Source organism: Papio anubis, chromosome 6 (genome assembly GCF_008728515.1).
Source record: "Papio anubis isolate 15944 chromosome 6, Panubis1.0, whole genome shotgun sequence".
Taxonomy (NCBI): Eukaryota; Metazoa; Chordata; class Mammalia; order Primates; family Cercopithecidae; genus Papio; species Papio anubis.
The window spans coordinates 40,474,553-40,491,227 of NC_044981.1; the positions used below are offsets into that span (position 1 = coordinate 40,474,553).

Genomic DNA, 16,675 nt, shown 5'->3' on the forward strand with positions numbered 1-16,675 from the left:
TGACTTTTTAAGAATTTTGATCATACTGATTACATGTGAACTTACAAACTTTTCTGAAAAACCACATTTTTCTCAAAAAATGAACAGTAAAACACCCTGCCTCAGAGTTCAAGACCAGCCCGGCCAACTGGTAAAACCCCGTCTCTACTAAAAACACAAAAATTAGCTGGGTGTCATGGCACATGCCTGCAATCCCAGCTACTTGGGAGGCTGAGGCAGGAGAATTGCTTGAATCCGGGAGACGGAGGCTGCAGTGAGCTGAGATTGCACCATTGCACTCCAACCTGGGTGACACAGGGAGACTCCGTCTCAAACAAACCCTGCCTCATGGGTTGCAGATAGGCATTACCAATGATGTGCATGTGCTGTACCTGCAGACTCTGCTTCCCTTAGTGGAACCCTCAGGGCTCTAGAGGTTTCTGGCCTATGCTGGGATGTGATCGTTGGGACCATGTTACAAGTACCAGAAATGTGAGAATTTGAGGAGGAAATCTGTTCTGACTTAGGCTAGCTTGGCCAGGAGATACCCTATGCAAATGATGTGTTCTGATCCTGTATCTCCCAGTCCTGCAGGGCATCCAGGATCACTTTTCTTCTTCATCTCCCCACCAGGCTGGGCATCCTCCCTGAGGCATCTGAGTTTGATTCCTGTCCCTCTCAGGTCTCTGTTCTTTCTAACCCCTGTCCCTGCCTTCTCCAGAGGTTCAAGACTCTGGACTCTGTTGTGTGCTCTCCTAGGTCAAGGCTGTTAGTCTTGCCTTCCCTTCATAGCCAGCCCCTGCCTGGGCCTCACTTCATCAGGGGCAAAGACACGAACATTGGAAGGAAGGTGCTTCCCAGGTTCTAATTTCTCTGTTAGAGGATGCTAATGGTCATTCCAATTATGGGCATGATCTCTTTCCTTATGCTGTTGGTGTTGTGCTTTATTTTGGCTTTTGCTCAAAGGAGGATTCTGGAGCCGAGAAGGAGAACACCTCTGTCTTGCAGCAGAACCCCTCCTTGTCGGGAAGCCGGAATGGGGAGGAGAACATCATCGATAACCCTTATCTGCGGCCCGTGAAGAAACCCAAGATCCGCAGGAAGAAGTGAGTCGGAGGCTGGGGTCCAGAGAGCCTTCATTGTCCCACCGAGGTGGTCTTCTCTGCTCCTTGGTAGAAAAGAGTCTCCTCAGTGGGGCTGAGCCTTGGGGAGAGCCACTTTGGTGAGAGGGAACAGTCTCCCTTTTCCTGTCTTACTTGGCTCCCGTACATAGCTCTCGTTCCTTAGTGGTTGAGTGTCCTGCAGTCTAGGGACCAACCCTCACAGCACTGGAGCTGTTTTCCCCTAGAAGGAGAGCAGACAGGGCCCCCACCAGGAGGCTCCATGGTTCCTCTTCTTTCTAGGTCCCTCTCCTGAGCTGAGAAGGAAAACTGGCTTGTACGGGGGCGCAGATTCCACCCTCCCAGGGAGTTAAAGCCACTCAAGGGAAGAAAAGAGGGTGACCTCCTCATGGCCGAGCCAAGGCTGCAGGGTGTGATCGGACATGATTTTCATGGCAAACCGTCTATTAAGATGACCTATTTTCACTGGATGTTTGGGTTGAGGAAGATATGAACAGAACAATGAGAATTTTTTTTTTTTTTTTTTTTTTTTTTGAGATGGAGTCTCACTCTGTCTCCCAGGCTGGAATGCAGTGGCACGATCTCAGCTAACTGCAGTCTCTGCCTCTCTGGTCTAAGCGATTCTCCTGCCTCGGCCTCCCATGGTAGCTGGGACTAGAGGCAAGTGCCACCATGCTGGCTAATTTTTGTATTTTTAGTAGAGATGGGGTTTCGCCATGTTGGCCAGGCTGGTCTTGAACTCCTGACCTCAAGTGATCCACTTGCCTTGGCCTCCCAAAGTGCTGAGATTACAGGTCTGAGCTACCATGCCCAGCTAATTTTTGTATTTTTGGTAGAGATAAGGTTTAGCCATGTTGGCCAGGCTGGTCTTGAACTCCTGACCTCAAGTGATCCCCTGCCTTGGCCTCCCAAAGTGCTGGGATTACAGGTGTGAGCCACCGTGCCCTGCCAGAGACTTTCTTAATCAACCAGGCCATGTGGTGGGGCATAGCGGCAGCCAGTGACTTCGTTCATTATCACAGGATTTGATTCCTTTGAAACTCAGGAGACCAGGGAAAGTGACAGGAAAGAAAGGGCTCTTTGCTGCTGTGCTTATTACAAAGAAGACTGTCCAGCGTGTTCAGGATATCTGGATCCCTCTTATTGACTCACGATTTGTGGCACCACTTTCTCATCCCAGAACTTCATTCTTATTTCTCTCCTCATCTGGGCTCCAAGTATTCCATTGAGCTGATGGAAAGTGACTTTGTACTCCCTCAGCGTGTTGGAAACCGGAGGCCACACAGCACAGCTTTGATCGGGGCGGGCAGGAGTCATGAGTCTTGAGCACATACGTCACTGTGAAGGAGAACGACATGTCAGGGCTGCACCTATCCTCCCGTCGGCATTTGACGAAAGCTCCCTGAAGTGGGGCAGCACTCTCCTCCGGAGAGATTTACCATTTATTGCTCCTCTGAGGAATGTGTGCTTGGGAACTGCCAAGTCTTGCCCCTTCTGGAAGAGGATGTTTTCTCTGACAAGAGCCTAGAGCGTCGGCTGTATTGTTCTGGGACTTGATAGAGGAGCCATGGGGTTTAAACACTAGGAAAGAGGGGCCGGGTGCAGTGGCTCATGTCTGTAATCCCAGCACTTTGGGAGGCAAAGGCAGGCGGATCACCTGAGGTCAGGAGTTCGAGACCAGCCTGGCCAACATAGTGAAATTCCATCTCTACTAAAAATACAAAAATTAGCTGGGTGTGGTAGCTCACGCCTGTAATCCCAGCTACTCAGGAGGCTGAGGCAGGAGAATCACTTGAACCTGGGAGGCGGAGGTTACAGTGAGCTGAGATTGTGCCACTGTACTCCAGCCTGGGTGACAGAGCAAGACTCCATTTCAAAAAAATAAAAAATATATAAAGTAAACAATAGGAAAGGATTTGGTGGGGTGAGGGTGCAGTGTTGAGGGCTGGGCCTCATCTCGTATTCTGAAAGCTGAGAAACATGGCTGGTCAGCTGGAAGGCTGGTGGATGGGCAGGAGTGAGCCAAGCTGAGGCGTTCTCCAAGAAGCAGGTCTGAGTCTCTCCAACCACTTTGTATCCTGTGGGGAGAACAACTTCATTCTTAATGTACTCTACAAACCAGAAAACAAGTTTTTAAGGAGGATGCTGGGCATGCTGATATCTTTTCTGGTTTCCTAAGGAAGAGCTTTTAAAACCAAATCAAAGGAAGAAAAATGCAACGACACGTGGAAGTGAACACTGGATGAATAAGCTGTTTCCCAAGTTAGAATCCTAACGTCCATATTTAACTTCACTTACTCCTCTTTGGCTTCCACAGTTCAACTCCTTTTATTTTGAGATGGGGTCTTGCTGTGTCGACCCGGCTGGAGTGTAGTGGCGCTACCTCGACTCACTGCACCCTCCACTCCCCAGGTTCAAGCGATTCGCATACCTCAGCCTCCAGAGTAGCTGGGATTACAGGTGCCTGCACCACGCCTGGCTAATTTTGTGTGTGTGTGTATTTTTAGGATTTTGCTATGTTGCCCAGGCTGGTCTTGAACTCCTGGGCTCAAGTGATCCGCCCACCTTGGCCTCCCAAAGTGTCAGGATTACAGGCATGAGCCACAGTGCCCAGCCCATCTCTTAATCTTCCATTCCCTTGGTGAATGGGAACTTGAAAAACTTGGGGACTTCACAGCAGGCTCCATGTTCTTCTGGCCTCACTGTACTGTAAGGAAAGAGCTGCTTGTCAGGAACTGAAGACGGGACGCTAGTAAAAAAAAAAAAAATCTGGAGTCCCCAACTGGACTAAATAGGAGTTTTCCAGGTTTGTAGTAACCTGAAACTCTCCTAGATCAAAGCAGTTAGACTGGCCTATGTGGCCTTCTCAGGGTTTGTGATTCAGTTCTTAGTGATTCTTGGCCTGATGAGTTTATAAACACAGCCCCACATTCAAGCCGTGGCCAATCCCAGCTTGCTGTTCTCACTGCTCTTGGGAGGCGTCGTCCCAGTCAGTGTTTCTACAGTTTCCATTTGTTGTTATTATCCAAAGTAAGCGCCTGTTGAATGCAGTTGTGCTGAGTTATAGGTGGGATTTGGAAAAGGGCTGCTATTTCTGCTGTTGAGATTTCAGAGGCTATACTCTTTTTTTTTATTTTGAGACTGCGTCTTATTCTTTTTTTTTTTTTTTTGAGACGGCGTCTCGCTCTTATCACCCAGACCGGAGTGCAATGGTGTGATCTCAGCTCACTGCAACCTCCACCTCCTGGGTTCAAGGGATTCTCCTGCCTCTGCCTCCCGAGTAGCTGGGATTACAGGCGCCTACCACAACTCTTGGCTAATTTTTTTTTTGTATTTTTGGTGGAGATGGGGTTTCATCAGGTTGGCCAGGGTGGTCTCGAACACCTGACCTCAGGTGATCCACCCACCTCAGCCTCCCAGTGTGGGTAGGATTACAGGCATGAGCCACCGCACCTGGCCTCAGAGGCTATACTCTTAAAATTTTGTTCTGAGGGGAGACAAGGAAAGGGTTAGACAACTTGAAACATTGACCTGCCTGTTGGTTGTATAAAAATGCATAATTCTCAATGTGTATTTATAAATTTCTATTTTTTATAACTTTATGGGACTTCTTAGAGGCAAAAAGTAGTAAACATGCAGATTAAAAATGTTTATGAAAATCTCAATAAAAATTCATAATAAAAACTTTGTAAATAAATAGAACTGTAAGCTTTGAACTTAATTTGTGTTCAAAAGTTAACAGCGATGTGGACAAATATGTCAGGCTTAGCCCTTGTGTTGGCCTAAGCACACCTGGGAACTTAGTAAAACTTTTATTTTGGAAATTTTCAAATACAAAATTAGCAAAATACATGAACCCCTGTATATGCCTCTCCAAGCTTCCACACTTATCAATAGCTTGTTGATTCTGTTTCACCTGTTTCTCCCACTTTTTGTCCTTTATTTTCTTTCCTCCTGGAGTATTGTGTGTGTGTGTGTGTGTGTGTGTGTCAGAGTTTCGCTCTTGTTGCCCAGGCTGGAGTGCAATAGTGCAATCTTGGCTCGCTGCAACCTCCGCCTCCTGGGTTCAAATGATTCTCCTGCCTCAGCTTCCTGAGTAGCTGGGATTACAGGTGCTTACCACCATACCTGGCTAATTTTTTATATTTTTATTAGAGATGGGGTTTCACCATGTTGGCCAGACTGGTCTCCAACTCCTGACCTCAGGAGATCCACCCACCTCAGCCTCCTAAAGTGTTGAGGTTATAGGCGTGAGCCACGGCGCCCAGCTCTTGTGGAGTATTTTTAAATGCAAACCCCAGACCTGTGTCATTTAATCTGTAAATGTGTCTGTATGTATCTCTGATCGATCTTTCTTTAAATTTTAATTTTGGAATAATAGATTCACAAGATGTTGCAAAAAATGTTCAGAGAGATCCTATGTACCCATCACCCACTTTCTCCAGTGGTAGCATCTTGCGTAACTGTGGTGCAATATCAAAACCCTTGCGTTCAGTTTCAGTGTACAATGTGGATTGTATATTAGTACAATCCATAGAGCTTATTCAGTTTTCACCATGTGCACGTGTGTATGTTATGTGTGTGTTCTGTGCGGTGTCATCGTGTAGATTTGTGTAACCACCACCACACAAATGGTGAAGACACAGAGCCATTGAATCAGTACAGTTCTCCCTCATGCTGTCTCTTCACAACCACATCCACCTCTCTGCTCTTCCACATCTCTCCTGGCAGCCACTACTCTGTTCTCCATCTCTCATGTTACTGAAAGAATGTGATAAATTGAATCGTAAAGTATGTGACTTTTTTCTTTTTCTTTTTGAGATGGAGTCTTGCTCTGTCGCCCAGGCTGGATGGAGTGCGGTGGCGCGATCCCGGCTCACTGCAACCTCCGCCTCCCAGGTTCAAGAGATTCTCCTGCCTCAGCCTCCCGAGTAGCTGGGATTACAGGCATGCGCCACCACACTCAGCTAATTTTTGTATTTTTAATAGAGATGGGGTTTCACCATGTTGCCAGACTGGTCTCCAACTCCTGACCTCAAGTGATCCGCCCACCTCAGCCTCCCGAAGTGCTGGGATTACAGGCATGAGCCACCGCACCTGGCCAAGTATGAGACTTTTTGATGTTGGCTTTTTCAGTTCTGCATAATTCACTTGAGGTGCGTCTAGGTGGTTGTGTGTATCAATAGTTCCTTTCTTTTTATTGCTGAGTAGCGTGGAGTCACCATACTTTAACACGGTTTCTTTAATCATTCACACATTGAGAGACATCTGGGCTGTCCAATTTGGGGCTACTCTGAATAAAGCTGCTATAACACTTGTGTACAGGTTTTTTGTGTAAACAAAAGTTTTAGTTTCTCTGTAATAAATACCTAAGAATGCAATTGCTGGGTCCTATGGTAACTGCATGTTTAATTTTGTAAGAAACTGACAAAACTATTTTCCAGAGCTGGTGTACCATATATATATATATGTGTATATATATACATATTATATATATATGTGTGTGTGTGTGTATATATATATATATTTAAGACAGCCTTGCTCTGTTGCCAGGCTTGAGTACAGTGGTGCAATCTACTGCAACCTCCACCTCCCGGTTCAAGTGATTCTCCTGCCTCAACCTCCCAAGTAGCTGGGACTGCAGGTGCATGCCACCTCGCCCAGCTAATTTTTGTATTTTTAGTAGAGGCGGGGTTTCACCATGTTGTCCAGGGTGGTCTCGAACTCCTGACCTTGAATGATCCACCCACCTTAGCCTCCCAGAGTGATGGGGTTATAGGCATGAGCCACTGTGCCCAGCCAGCTGTACCATTTTTTTTTTTCTCGCTAGCAATGTGTGAGTGATCCAGTGTGTCTCTACATCCTTGCAAGCATTCAGGATTATTTTTTATTTTAGCCATTCTGATGGGTGTGTTGTAATATATTAATTTGCATTTCCTTAACGTCTAACTCTCCCTCCGCATCACAGCCCCAGTTCTGGCTTTGAAGTGAGGATTCTCGGCAAGCCCCTTTCCTCTGTTTCTGACCAGGAGGGAGTTAAATGGTGATTGGCGGGGTTATTCTGAGAGACCAGTAGCAACACTGGCTGGCTTTCAGGGAAACAAGTGTGAAAGATGTACCTGAGTGGGGCCAGGCGCGGTGGCTCACACCTGTAATCCCAACACTTTGAGAGGCCGAGGCGGGTAGATCATGAGGTCAGGAATTCAAGACCAGCCTGACTAACATGGTGAAACACCATCTCTACTAAAACTATAAAAATTAGCTGGGCAGGCCGGGCGCGGTGGCTCAAGCCTGTAATCCCAGCACTTTGGAAGGCCGAGACGGGTGGATCACGAGGTCAGGAGATCGACACCATTCTGGCGAACACGGTGAAACCCCGTCTCTACTAAAAAGTACAAAAAAACTAGCTGGGCGAGGTGGCGGGCGCCTGTAGTCCCAGCTACTCGGGAGGCTGAGGCAGGAGGATGGTGTAAACCCGGGAGGCGGAGCTTGCAGTGAGCTGAGATCCGGCCACTGCACTCCAGCCTGGGCGACAGAGCGAGACTCCGTCTCAAAAAAAAAAAAAAAAAAAGATGAACCTGAGCTTTGTTTTTCTGGCATCTTGAAGTCTCTCTACTTCTATTCATGTGGCTCAGTAAAATAAGGCTTGGTGACATTTGTATGCATTGTCCACCACTTAACCACTTGTGGATCTGGGGCAAATCACTAAACTTCCAAATCAGTTTCTACAGAAGGGGATTGTTAGGATACCTTGTTGAGGGAATTTCATGGAATGTCTTTATCATTAAAATAAAGTATGGCCATACTTTATACATGAGTGTTATTCCATTACCAGACCTTTCTTTTCTTTCCGTTGCTTTTAAAATTATAAAAGCGGCTGGGCTCAGTGGCTCACGCCTGTAATCCCAGCACTTTGGGAGGCTGAGGCAGGTGGATCACCTGAGGTTGGGAGTTCAAGACCAGCCTGACCAACATGAAGAAACCCCATATCTACTGAAAATACAAAATTAGCTGGGTGTGGTGGCCCATGCCTGTAGTCCCAGCTACTTGGGAGGCTGAGGCAGGAGAATTGCTTGAACCTGGGCGGTGGAGGTTGTGGCGAGTCGAGATTGCGCCATTGCACTCCAGCCTGGGCAACAAGAGTGAAACACCATCTCAAAAAAAAAATCATAAAAGCTTGCTTGCCTCATGACAATATGAAAAAATATATGTAAAAGCGAATACTAATTGAGAACTGAACTCTTGTCAGTCACTGTTCTAAGTGTTTTACACATATGGACTCATTTGATCCTCACAGTTACCCTGAAAGCAAATGTTTTGACCATTCGTGTTTGCAGTCGAGGACATGGAGGCCTGGAGAGGTCGGTAACAAGTCAGTCCACCTGGCCGCTGAGTAGGCCAGCTGTAGTCTGCACCCAGGCATTCTGCTCCAGAGCTGACTGGCACTGTTTCCTCACAACTGTTCGTGTTCTGAGGCTTAGTGGCACTGAGCACTGCTGTGTGCAAGGCGATTCCCACCACCCACCCATGCATTCACCTGGCCTGTGAGTGGGAGGAGAAAGGGAGCTAGAAATGGAACCAGTTAAGACGGGTGATGTGGCTGGGCACGGTGGCTCATGCCTGTAATCCTCGCACCTTGGGAGGCCAAGGCAGGTGGATCACGAAGTCAGGAGTTGGGGACCAGCCTGGCCAACATGGTGGAACCCTGTCTCTACTAAAAATACAAAAATTAGCCAGGCATGGTGGTGCACTCCTGTAGTCCCAGCTACTTGGGAGACTGAGGCAGGAGAATCGCTTGAACCCGGGAGGTGGAGGTTGCAGTGAGCCAAGGTTGTGCCACTGCACTCCAGCCTGGGTGACAGAGCGAGACTCCGTCTCAAAAAAAAAAAAGAAAGAAAAGAGGGAGAGGGGTTATGTGAGGCAGGCTGAGGGCACTGATTACTGCTCATGTTCATTCCTTGATGAAGTAGATAGGGAGAAAAAAAAACTTCCATTAAAGATTTTTTTTTCTTTTTTTTTTTAGAGACAAGGTCCCACTCTGTCTCAGGCTGGAGTGTAGAGTCACTATCATAGCTCACTGTAACCTAAAACTCCTGGGCTCAAGCGGTCCTCCCACCTCAGCCTTCCGAGTAGCTGGGATTACAGGTACACGGCACCATGCCCAGCTAATTTTAAATTTTTTGTAGGGATGGGGTCTCCCTATGTAACCAGGCAGGCCTTTAACTCCTGGCCTCAAGGGATCATACTGCCTCAGCCTGCTGAAGTGCTGGGATAGTTGTGAGCCACTTTGCCCAGCTTTATGAAGGGTTTTGATCTGTTTATGAATGATGGCTTTGTAACAGTGTTAAGGAGACTAAGGATTTCCTGGTAAGTGAAGAGTGAAGATCTTGTCAAGGGAGATGACAGTGACCTCTCTCACTACCCCTGAGGTCCCTAGCAGAGATGAGCTGAGCAACCTTTGGTCTGATCTAAGGTGGCATTTCTGCTGGATTAAATATTGTGTTCGCATATGAGTTAGGCTGCCCTAACAAAAAGTCCCCAGAATCGAGTGGCTTAAGTCAGAGGCATATGGCTTCTATGAAAGCTGGGTGAACAAGAGTGGTCCAGGCCAGCTGGGTGACTTGGTGGTGTCAAGGCCCTTTCTGCCTCTTGGCTCCTCTGTCACTTTGGGTGCTGCTTGCATGACAGAGTATGGTGGCCACCCCATCTGCTGGGCCCAGATTCCAGCACTGGGGGAGAAGGGAGGTATATGAGGGCAAGCTTTTACCTTCCTCCTAAGCAGGACCTGGAAGCTGCACCCTCCTAGTAATACCACCCCAATTGGCTGTGAGGGAAGCAAGGAAATGTGATCTTTACCTGGGTGGCTCTGTCTAGGTAAAATTTGGGAGCTTTGTCACCGTGGGAAGAACGAAAAAGTAGATTTGTGGGACAGTTGGCAGTCTTTGTCATAAATGAGTTTTGAGTGTGTATGCCCAGGAATGTCTTGTTGGGACAGGCAGCAAGCCCTCTACTAACAATGCACCTCCTGACTTGTACCATTAGCTCTCCCAGCCTGTCCCAGAGGCCAGCAGGTAGGTGCTCCTCCAGGATGGGGGCCCTTCAGTGGGGCCCAGCCCGCTGCTTTTGCTTCTGGCGTGTGACTGTGCTGGCTGCCCCTTCCTTCTTCCACATTGTTCCTTTGACTTCCATGACACTGCCCCACTTTCCTTGTTATTTTTGGCCTTCCTTTTCTTTCCTGGCTCTTCCCTCCAGTCTTCTCAGCCATGGATGGTCCCAAACACTCCACCTCTGTGTATGCATGGAGATGGCTCATCTGCTTCTCCACCTCCAGCCATCATCTCTCCAGGACGCCTCAGCATCCAGCTGTCCGGTGATACTTTCATTTCAACATAGCCAGAGTCGATCTCCCTTTCCCCCAAAACCACTTCCACTCCACAGCTTTCCCACTTCAGACAAAGATTAGAAACAGTGAGGATAACAGCAGCCAACCCTCGAGTGCTTACCTTGACCTGGGACCTGGGACCTCAGCCTGGATGGCATGATCTCATTTTCCCAGCTCCCCAGCTCAGTCCCCTAGACTGAGACCTTGGAGTCTTCCTCCTTGTGTGTCTGTATCAAGATGGTCACTGAATTGTGCCCCCTCTTTCTTCCTGGCCAGTCTGATGCTGCCTCCCTGCATGGCTGATCAGGTACCCTGCTCTTCCCCAGCCGCCATCCCTGCCAGGGCCATCTTCCCACAAGCCCTTGCCTTGTCTTCTCTCCCCTGCAGTAGGACTTGCAATTCCTCCCTCGTGCTTTTCACTCCAAGTCCAAATGACCCAACCAGGCTTCTGAGGTCGTCTGCCAATTCATTGTTTCTTTTGGATAATTCATTTTTCTTTTCATTTAGTAAATATCAATCTATCAATCTGGGCATGCCAGGCGCTGTACCAGCTCTGAAGATACCATGGCGAACAAGACAGACATGGGCCCTGCCTGCAGGGAATTCATTCCAGTGAGAAGACATACAAAGAAAACAAACCCACAATTATGACAGACAGTGGAGGGGTGCTAGGAAGGACATAAGTGAGGGTCTTCACACCCTGAGAGGAGGCCATTCTCATCACTGCTGTATCCCCTGCCTTTGTTAGAGCTCTTCCTCCCCATCACCCCCTAAATCTTGCCTGTCTTTCCAGCCTCTGTAGCCTCTCCAGATTACATTGATCCTCCCCTTGTTCAGTCACTCATTAAACAATTTTTTTTTTTGAGACAGTGTCTCACTCTGTTGGCTGGAGTGCTGTGGTATAATCTCAGCTCATTGCAACCTCCGCCTCCCAGGTTCAAGCGATTCTTCTGCCTCAGCCTCCTGAGTAGCTGGGATTACAGGTGTGCACTGCCACACCCAGCTAATGTTTATAGTTTTAATAGAGATGGGGTTTCCCCATGTTGGCCAGACTGGCCTCAAACTCCTAACCTCAAGTGATCTGCCTGTCAGCCTCCCAGAAGTGCTGGGATTATAGGTGTGAGCCATGGCACCTGGCTCTAACATTCAACAAACACTTATTGAGCTTCTGCTACACACAATGCTGATACAGATGTTGGGATACACTGGCGACTAAAACAAGGTTTCCCCCCTGTGAGTTTGTGAGCTAGCTGGGGGACAGACAGCTCACCAACAACATGTAGCATGACGAACTGCAGACAAAACTCTTCAGACACTTGAGTTAAAGAAGGAAGAGGTTTATTCGGCCAGGAGCATCGGCAAGACTCCTGTCTCAAGAGCCGAGCTCCCTGAGTGAGCAATTCCTGTCCCTTTTAAGGGCTCACAACTCTAAGGGTGTCAGCGTGAGAGGGTCGTGATCAATTGAGCAAGCAGGGGGTACGTGACTGGGGGCTGCACGCACTGGTAATCAGAACGAAACAGAACAGGACAGGGATTTTTACAATCCATAGATAACATAACCGGTTAGGTCAGGGGTCGAGCTTTAACTACCAGGCTTAGGTCATGCAGGCCCAGGCCTGGTTTTGGGTCTGCTTTCTTGGTTTCGGGTCTGGTTCCTAGGTGCTGGGCTACCTGCCTTTATTTTCACTTCTTTTTCCTTTTCTGAGTATAAAACAATCTAAAACAATATGAAAGGGTCTGTCTCTCTTCTCTCAAACAGACCTGTCGTGTCAGGTGGTGAAGTTAGGGTCCTGGAAGGAAAGTGACAGTGTACCTGGGTTGGATATTTGAGAAAGGTTTAATAAAGGGCTTACTTCCAAAGGTGCAGGCAAGGTCCAGCAGAAGCACAAGGGTTGGTGTAGCACCTGGGCTGGGAACAGGGAAGGAGAGGGGCAGCTAGAACCTGGGGAGAGGCCCGTGGGAGAGGCTTCTGCAAGAGCCCAGGCCTCAGGTCCAGGAGCCCTGCTAGCCCACAGAGCCCTGCAGGGAAGGAGCCAACCCGGGAAATCAGTACCCTCACCTCCCTCTCCTTCCCTCCCCTCACACTGTCCTGCCTGCTCTCTGCTGGATGGGGTCGGCTGATATGAGCCATACCAGCGCCAGCCTGCCAGGGCCTAGGAGGGTGCATCTGGAGGGGTGGAAAGAAGTGATTGCCACATAATAGGGCAGCAGGGGAAGGAGCACTCGCAGCAGGGGTTGCTGTTTTGGGAGCGGTGGGAAGGAAATTTCTCTTTGAACAGAGCCCTGAATGCATTGAGGGGCCGGCCACATGGAGAAGCATTCCAGGGAAAGGGGACAGCAGGCATACTGCTCTGAGGCAGGAGTGTGTGTGGCTTCACCACAGGAGGCTGGGTGTCTGGAGCAGAGGGAGCAGGAGCGGAGTGGGGCAGGGTTCAGGGAGGAGCTGGGCCGTGCCTGCAAAGCCTCATGGGCTTGATTCATTCAGATGGAGACGGATAGCAAGGGAGGGACAGGAGCTGACTCAGGATCATTCTGGCTGGAGCAGGTATGGGGGATACTATTTATCTTACAGTCAGGTCCACATAGTTTGGCATTTGCCAAGCACAGTTCCGTAAGGGGACAGCTAGCCACCCTAAGACCTGGGGGAGGTTAGTCCTGGCCCCAAGAGAGCCGGCCAGCCTGTCAGCAAGGCCAAGTGTGACTCCTTCCCATAGCCTGAGCCTGTACCAAGGGAGAGGGAGGAAATATAAACCCGCAGCTGACTCCCCTCCCCCGGGGAGTTAGCAGTGTCGTCAGGGAGACAGGCAAACACACAGGAACCTGTTTTAACTCCATTCACCAAGACAGAGAACAACTGTCATTGGAAGGCTGGACTTTAGGACTTAAGTGCTGAGGCCGGGCGCAGTGGCTCACACCTGTAATCCCAGCACTTTGGGAGGCCAAGGTGGGCGGATCACGAGGTCAGGAGTTCGAGACCAGCCTGGCCAACAGAGTGAAACCCAGTCTCTACTAAAAATACAAAAAAAATTAGCCAGGCGTGGTGGCAGGCGCCTGTAATCCCAGCTACTCCGGAGGTTGAGGGAGGAGAATCGCTTGAACCCAGAGGGCGGAGGTTGCAGCGAGCTGAGATTGCACCACTGTATGCTAGCCCAAGTGACAGTGTGAGACTCCATCTCAAAACAAAAACAAAAACAAAAAAAGACTCAAGGGCTGAAGCCTGTGCCAAGTTCCGAATGGGGTGGGGTTAGCAGGTGAAGCTTCAGGAAGAGGTGAGTACAGAGCGGAGTGGGAGGGTGGAAATGGCCTGGGGGAAGGTGGGAGGGCAGTGAGGGGAGTGTTGTCTCACCCAGCCTGCGAGGACTCAGCCACTGAACTGGGGTGTCTGGGGTGCTCCAGCTCAGCTCCTGAGGCTTCCGAGTCCTGAGGCTTCCGAGTCCCTCCTGTAACATCTGCTTGGAGGCTGGTGTGGTGTCAGCTGAAACCAGCCTTCTCCCTTGTGAAGCCAGCAGAGGCTCCCTCAGCGGCATTGGCCCTCAGGTTGTCCCTCCCCCTAGGCAGATGCAGTTTGGGAATGCCACCTCTGAATCAGGGTTGCCCCCGGAAGGAGTCACTGGAACTGGTGGGTCCTCCTGTAGGTTTCTCTGGACGGTCTTTCCCATCGTGGTCATCTGGGGTCCAGGGTTGGAAAGGGCCCCGCGCCAGCTGCTTTACCCAGTGAGTTCTTGATGTTCTTCAGAGGCTCTTACGTGGATGGTCAGGGCATAGCCATAAAAAATATTAGAATCATGTCCTTTACAGCAACATGGATGGAACTAGAGGCCATAATCCTAAGCGAATTAACACAGGAACCCAGAAAACCAAATACTGCATGTTCTGTCACTTGTAAGTGGGAGCTAAACACTGAGCACCCATGGACATAAACATGGAAACAGTAGACGCTGCAGACCACGAGAGGGGGGAGGGAGGGAGGGTCCTCGGTCAAAAACCTACCTATTGGGTGCTATGCTCACTACCTGGGTGCAATATGCCCATGTAGCCAACCTGTACATGTATCCCCCATATCTAAAATAAAAGTTGAAAAAAGCAAGATTTATATACAAAGATGTGCATCATAGCTTTATTTATAATAGCAAAAGACTGGAAATTAGCTAAATGTCCCGCAATGGAGAATTATTTTGTTTGTTTTTTGAGACAGAGCCTCGCTCTGTTACCCAGGCTGGAATGCAGTGCGACAATCTCAGCTCACTGCAACCTCCATCTGCTGGATTCAAGCAATTCTCCTGCATTAGCCTCCCAAGTAGCTGGGATTACAGGCGCCCGCCACACACCTGGTGAATTTTTGTAGTTTTAGTAGAGATGGGGTTTTGCCTTGTTGGCCAGGCTGGTTTCGAACTCCTGACCTCAAGTGATCTGCTGGCCTTGAGCTCCCAAAGTGCTGGGATTATAGGCGTGAGCCACCGCACCCAGCCCCCAACAATGGAGAATTATTAATAAATGATTACATATCCGTAAGTTTCAGTAATGTGGAAACATTAAACATTATGTTTTGGAAGAGTACTTAATGAAATGGAAAAATGTCAATTATATATTAAATGAAAATATCAAGATGTAAAAATAATGTGTATACTATGATTAAAATTATATATTATACATAAATTCATATACTAAATCAATAATAAATAGATGGACAGGGGCTTCAGAGGCTCTTACAAGCAGCTTTGTGGGTACAAGAAGAACCCCCTGAGCCTTGTCAGTTTTTGCCATAATGAAAGAGTCCTGGGGCCACACATTCTATTTCTTTTGAACTTTGTTGTGCATTCATTTATGAGTTTTCCTCAGCTGTTGATAGTGGGTTTCTCACTCTTCTGTTTTACTTAGGCGCATACTGAAAAAAGTTCTTAATTCTGCGAACATCAACTTCCCATGCCCAGGTGCAAGTGTGGGGGCAGCTGGCCCAGGGTAGAGCTTTGCCATGGACTCTGGCGCTTCTGGAAAAAACATTAAGGTATTTTTCCTCCTCTTGGAGCTTGTGGCCTACCTCATCTCCATTTGATTAGTAGTTTTTCTTTTTCTTCTTTGTTAAAAAGTTATTTAATTTTGAATAGATAATATATGTATGCAGTATAAAATTTAAAAGACAGAAAAAGATATAAGTGATAACAAAATATCTTCCTCCTCCCCTGTTTCCCAGAGGCTCAGACCTCATCCCTGGCAGCTGCTATTATGTTACTGTTAATATGACCTTATGTATTCTTCCAGAAATATTCTGTGCATCAAATGCAAATACTTATATTTTCTACTTCTCAGTGTATTTTTTGGTGACGTTCCGTGTCAGTAATAAAGAGCTTCTCTGGTTCGTGGCTGCATGGCCTTTGTATAATTCTACCATAACTTATTTTCCAGTCCCCAACTGATGGGCGTTTAGGTGGTTTCCAGCCCTCTGTTCTTTCAAGCATTGATGCAACGAGCAGCTTTCTGCCTGTGCCATTTTGTTATGGGTGTCCACTGAGTGTGGACAGATGTCGCCCAGGTCTCAGAATGTGTACCAGTTGGCTCTCCTGCACGAGTCCCTGCCTCTTTGTCACCTCAGTGTAGAACTCCTTGAACTTTGCTACTCTGATAGATAGAAAGTTGTGTCTTGTTGAAGTTTTATTTGAGTTGGAGTTGAAATTTTTTTCCCCCAATTCCTTCTATTATAACAAACAAGTGTGTGTGTATCAGCTGGAACCGGGAACATAATCACCATTCTGTGTGATGATGCCCCACAGAGGGGCACCCAGGGACTCTGCCATCACAGAGGAGAGAACACAAACTCTCGGCTGGGACTTCCGGAAGAGCGTCCCAGGGCTGGTGACATTTAAGCTGGACTTTGACCAAGACAAGCAAAGGAAGGAAGGACATTCTAGGCAGAGTGAACAGAGTACACAGGGTACAAGGGAGTGGCAAGGGTTGAGTGTTGCAGTGAAGGTTGAAGACAGACCCTGAGGGCCTCATTGGCCTCGCTGAGAAGTTTCCATGTTGATCCCATAGGGGTCAAAAGTGCAAAGGAGAAAACACGATGTATTTGGAACAAATTCATTTGCTGAGCACTTCTTATATGCCAGGCACTGTGCTAAGCACTTCACATAAATTAACTGTTCATCCTCATGCTATCCTAATGAGGTTGGGAAAATTATTATCCCCATTTACACAT

The 16,675-nt window shown here is 48.2% G+C and overlaps 1 protein-coding gene across 8 annotated transcripts in view; it reads left to right on the forward strand.

Annotated features, from left to right (window-relative positions):
* Positions 1-15,838, forward strand: part of TAF8 (TATA-box binding protein associated factor 8) — a 41,132-nt gene extending 25,294 nt beyond the window's left edge. Inside the window, exons 8-10 of one of the 8 annotated variants that reach the window (XM_017957859.2) lie at positions 946-1,085; positions 10,143-10,171; positions 10,990-11,352. In XM_017957859.2, the coding sequence (XP_017813348.1) occupies positions 946-1,085; positions 10,143-10,171; positions 10,990-11,039 (219 nt within the window). In that variant the 3' untranslated portion in view covers positions 11,040-11,352. Of the gene's footprint in view, positions 1-945; positions 1,090-1,382; positions 1,638-10,142; positions 10,963-10,989; positions 11,353-15,360 lie in introns of those variants that run through there. The other 7 variants (XM_009205168.2, XM_017957858.2, XM_017957857.3 and 4 more) reach the window with 7 other exon arrangements.
* The last annotated feature ends 837 nt before the right edge of the window (positions 15,839-16,675 follow it).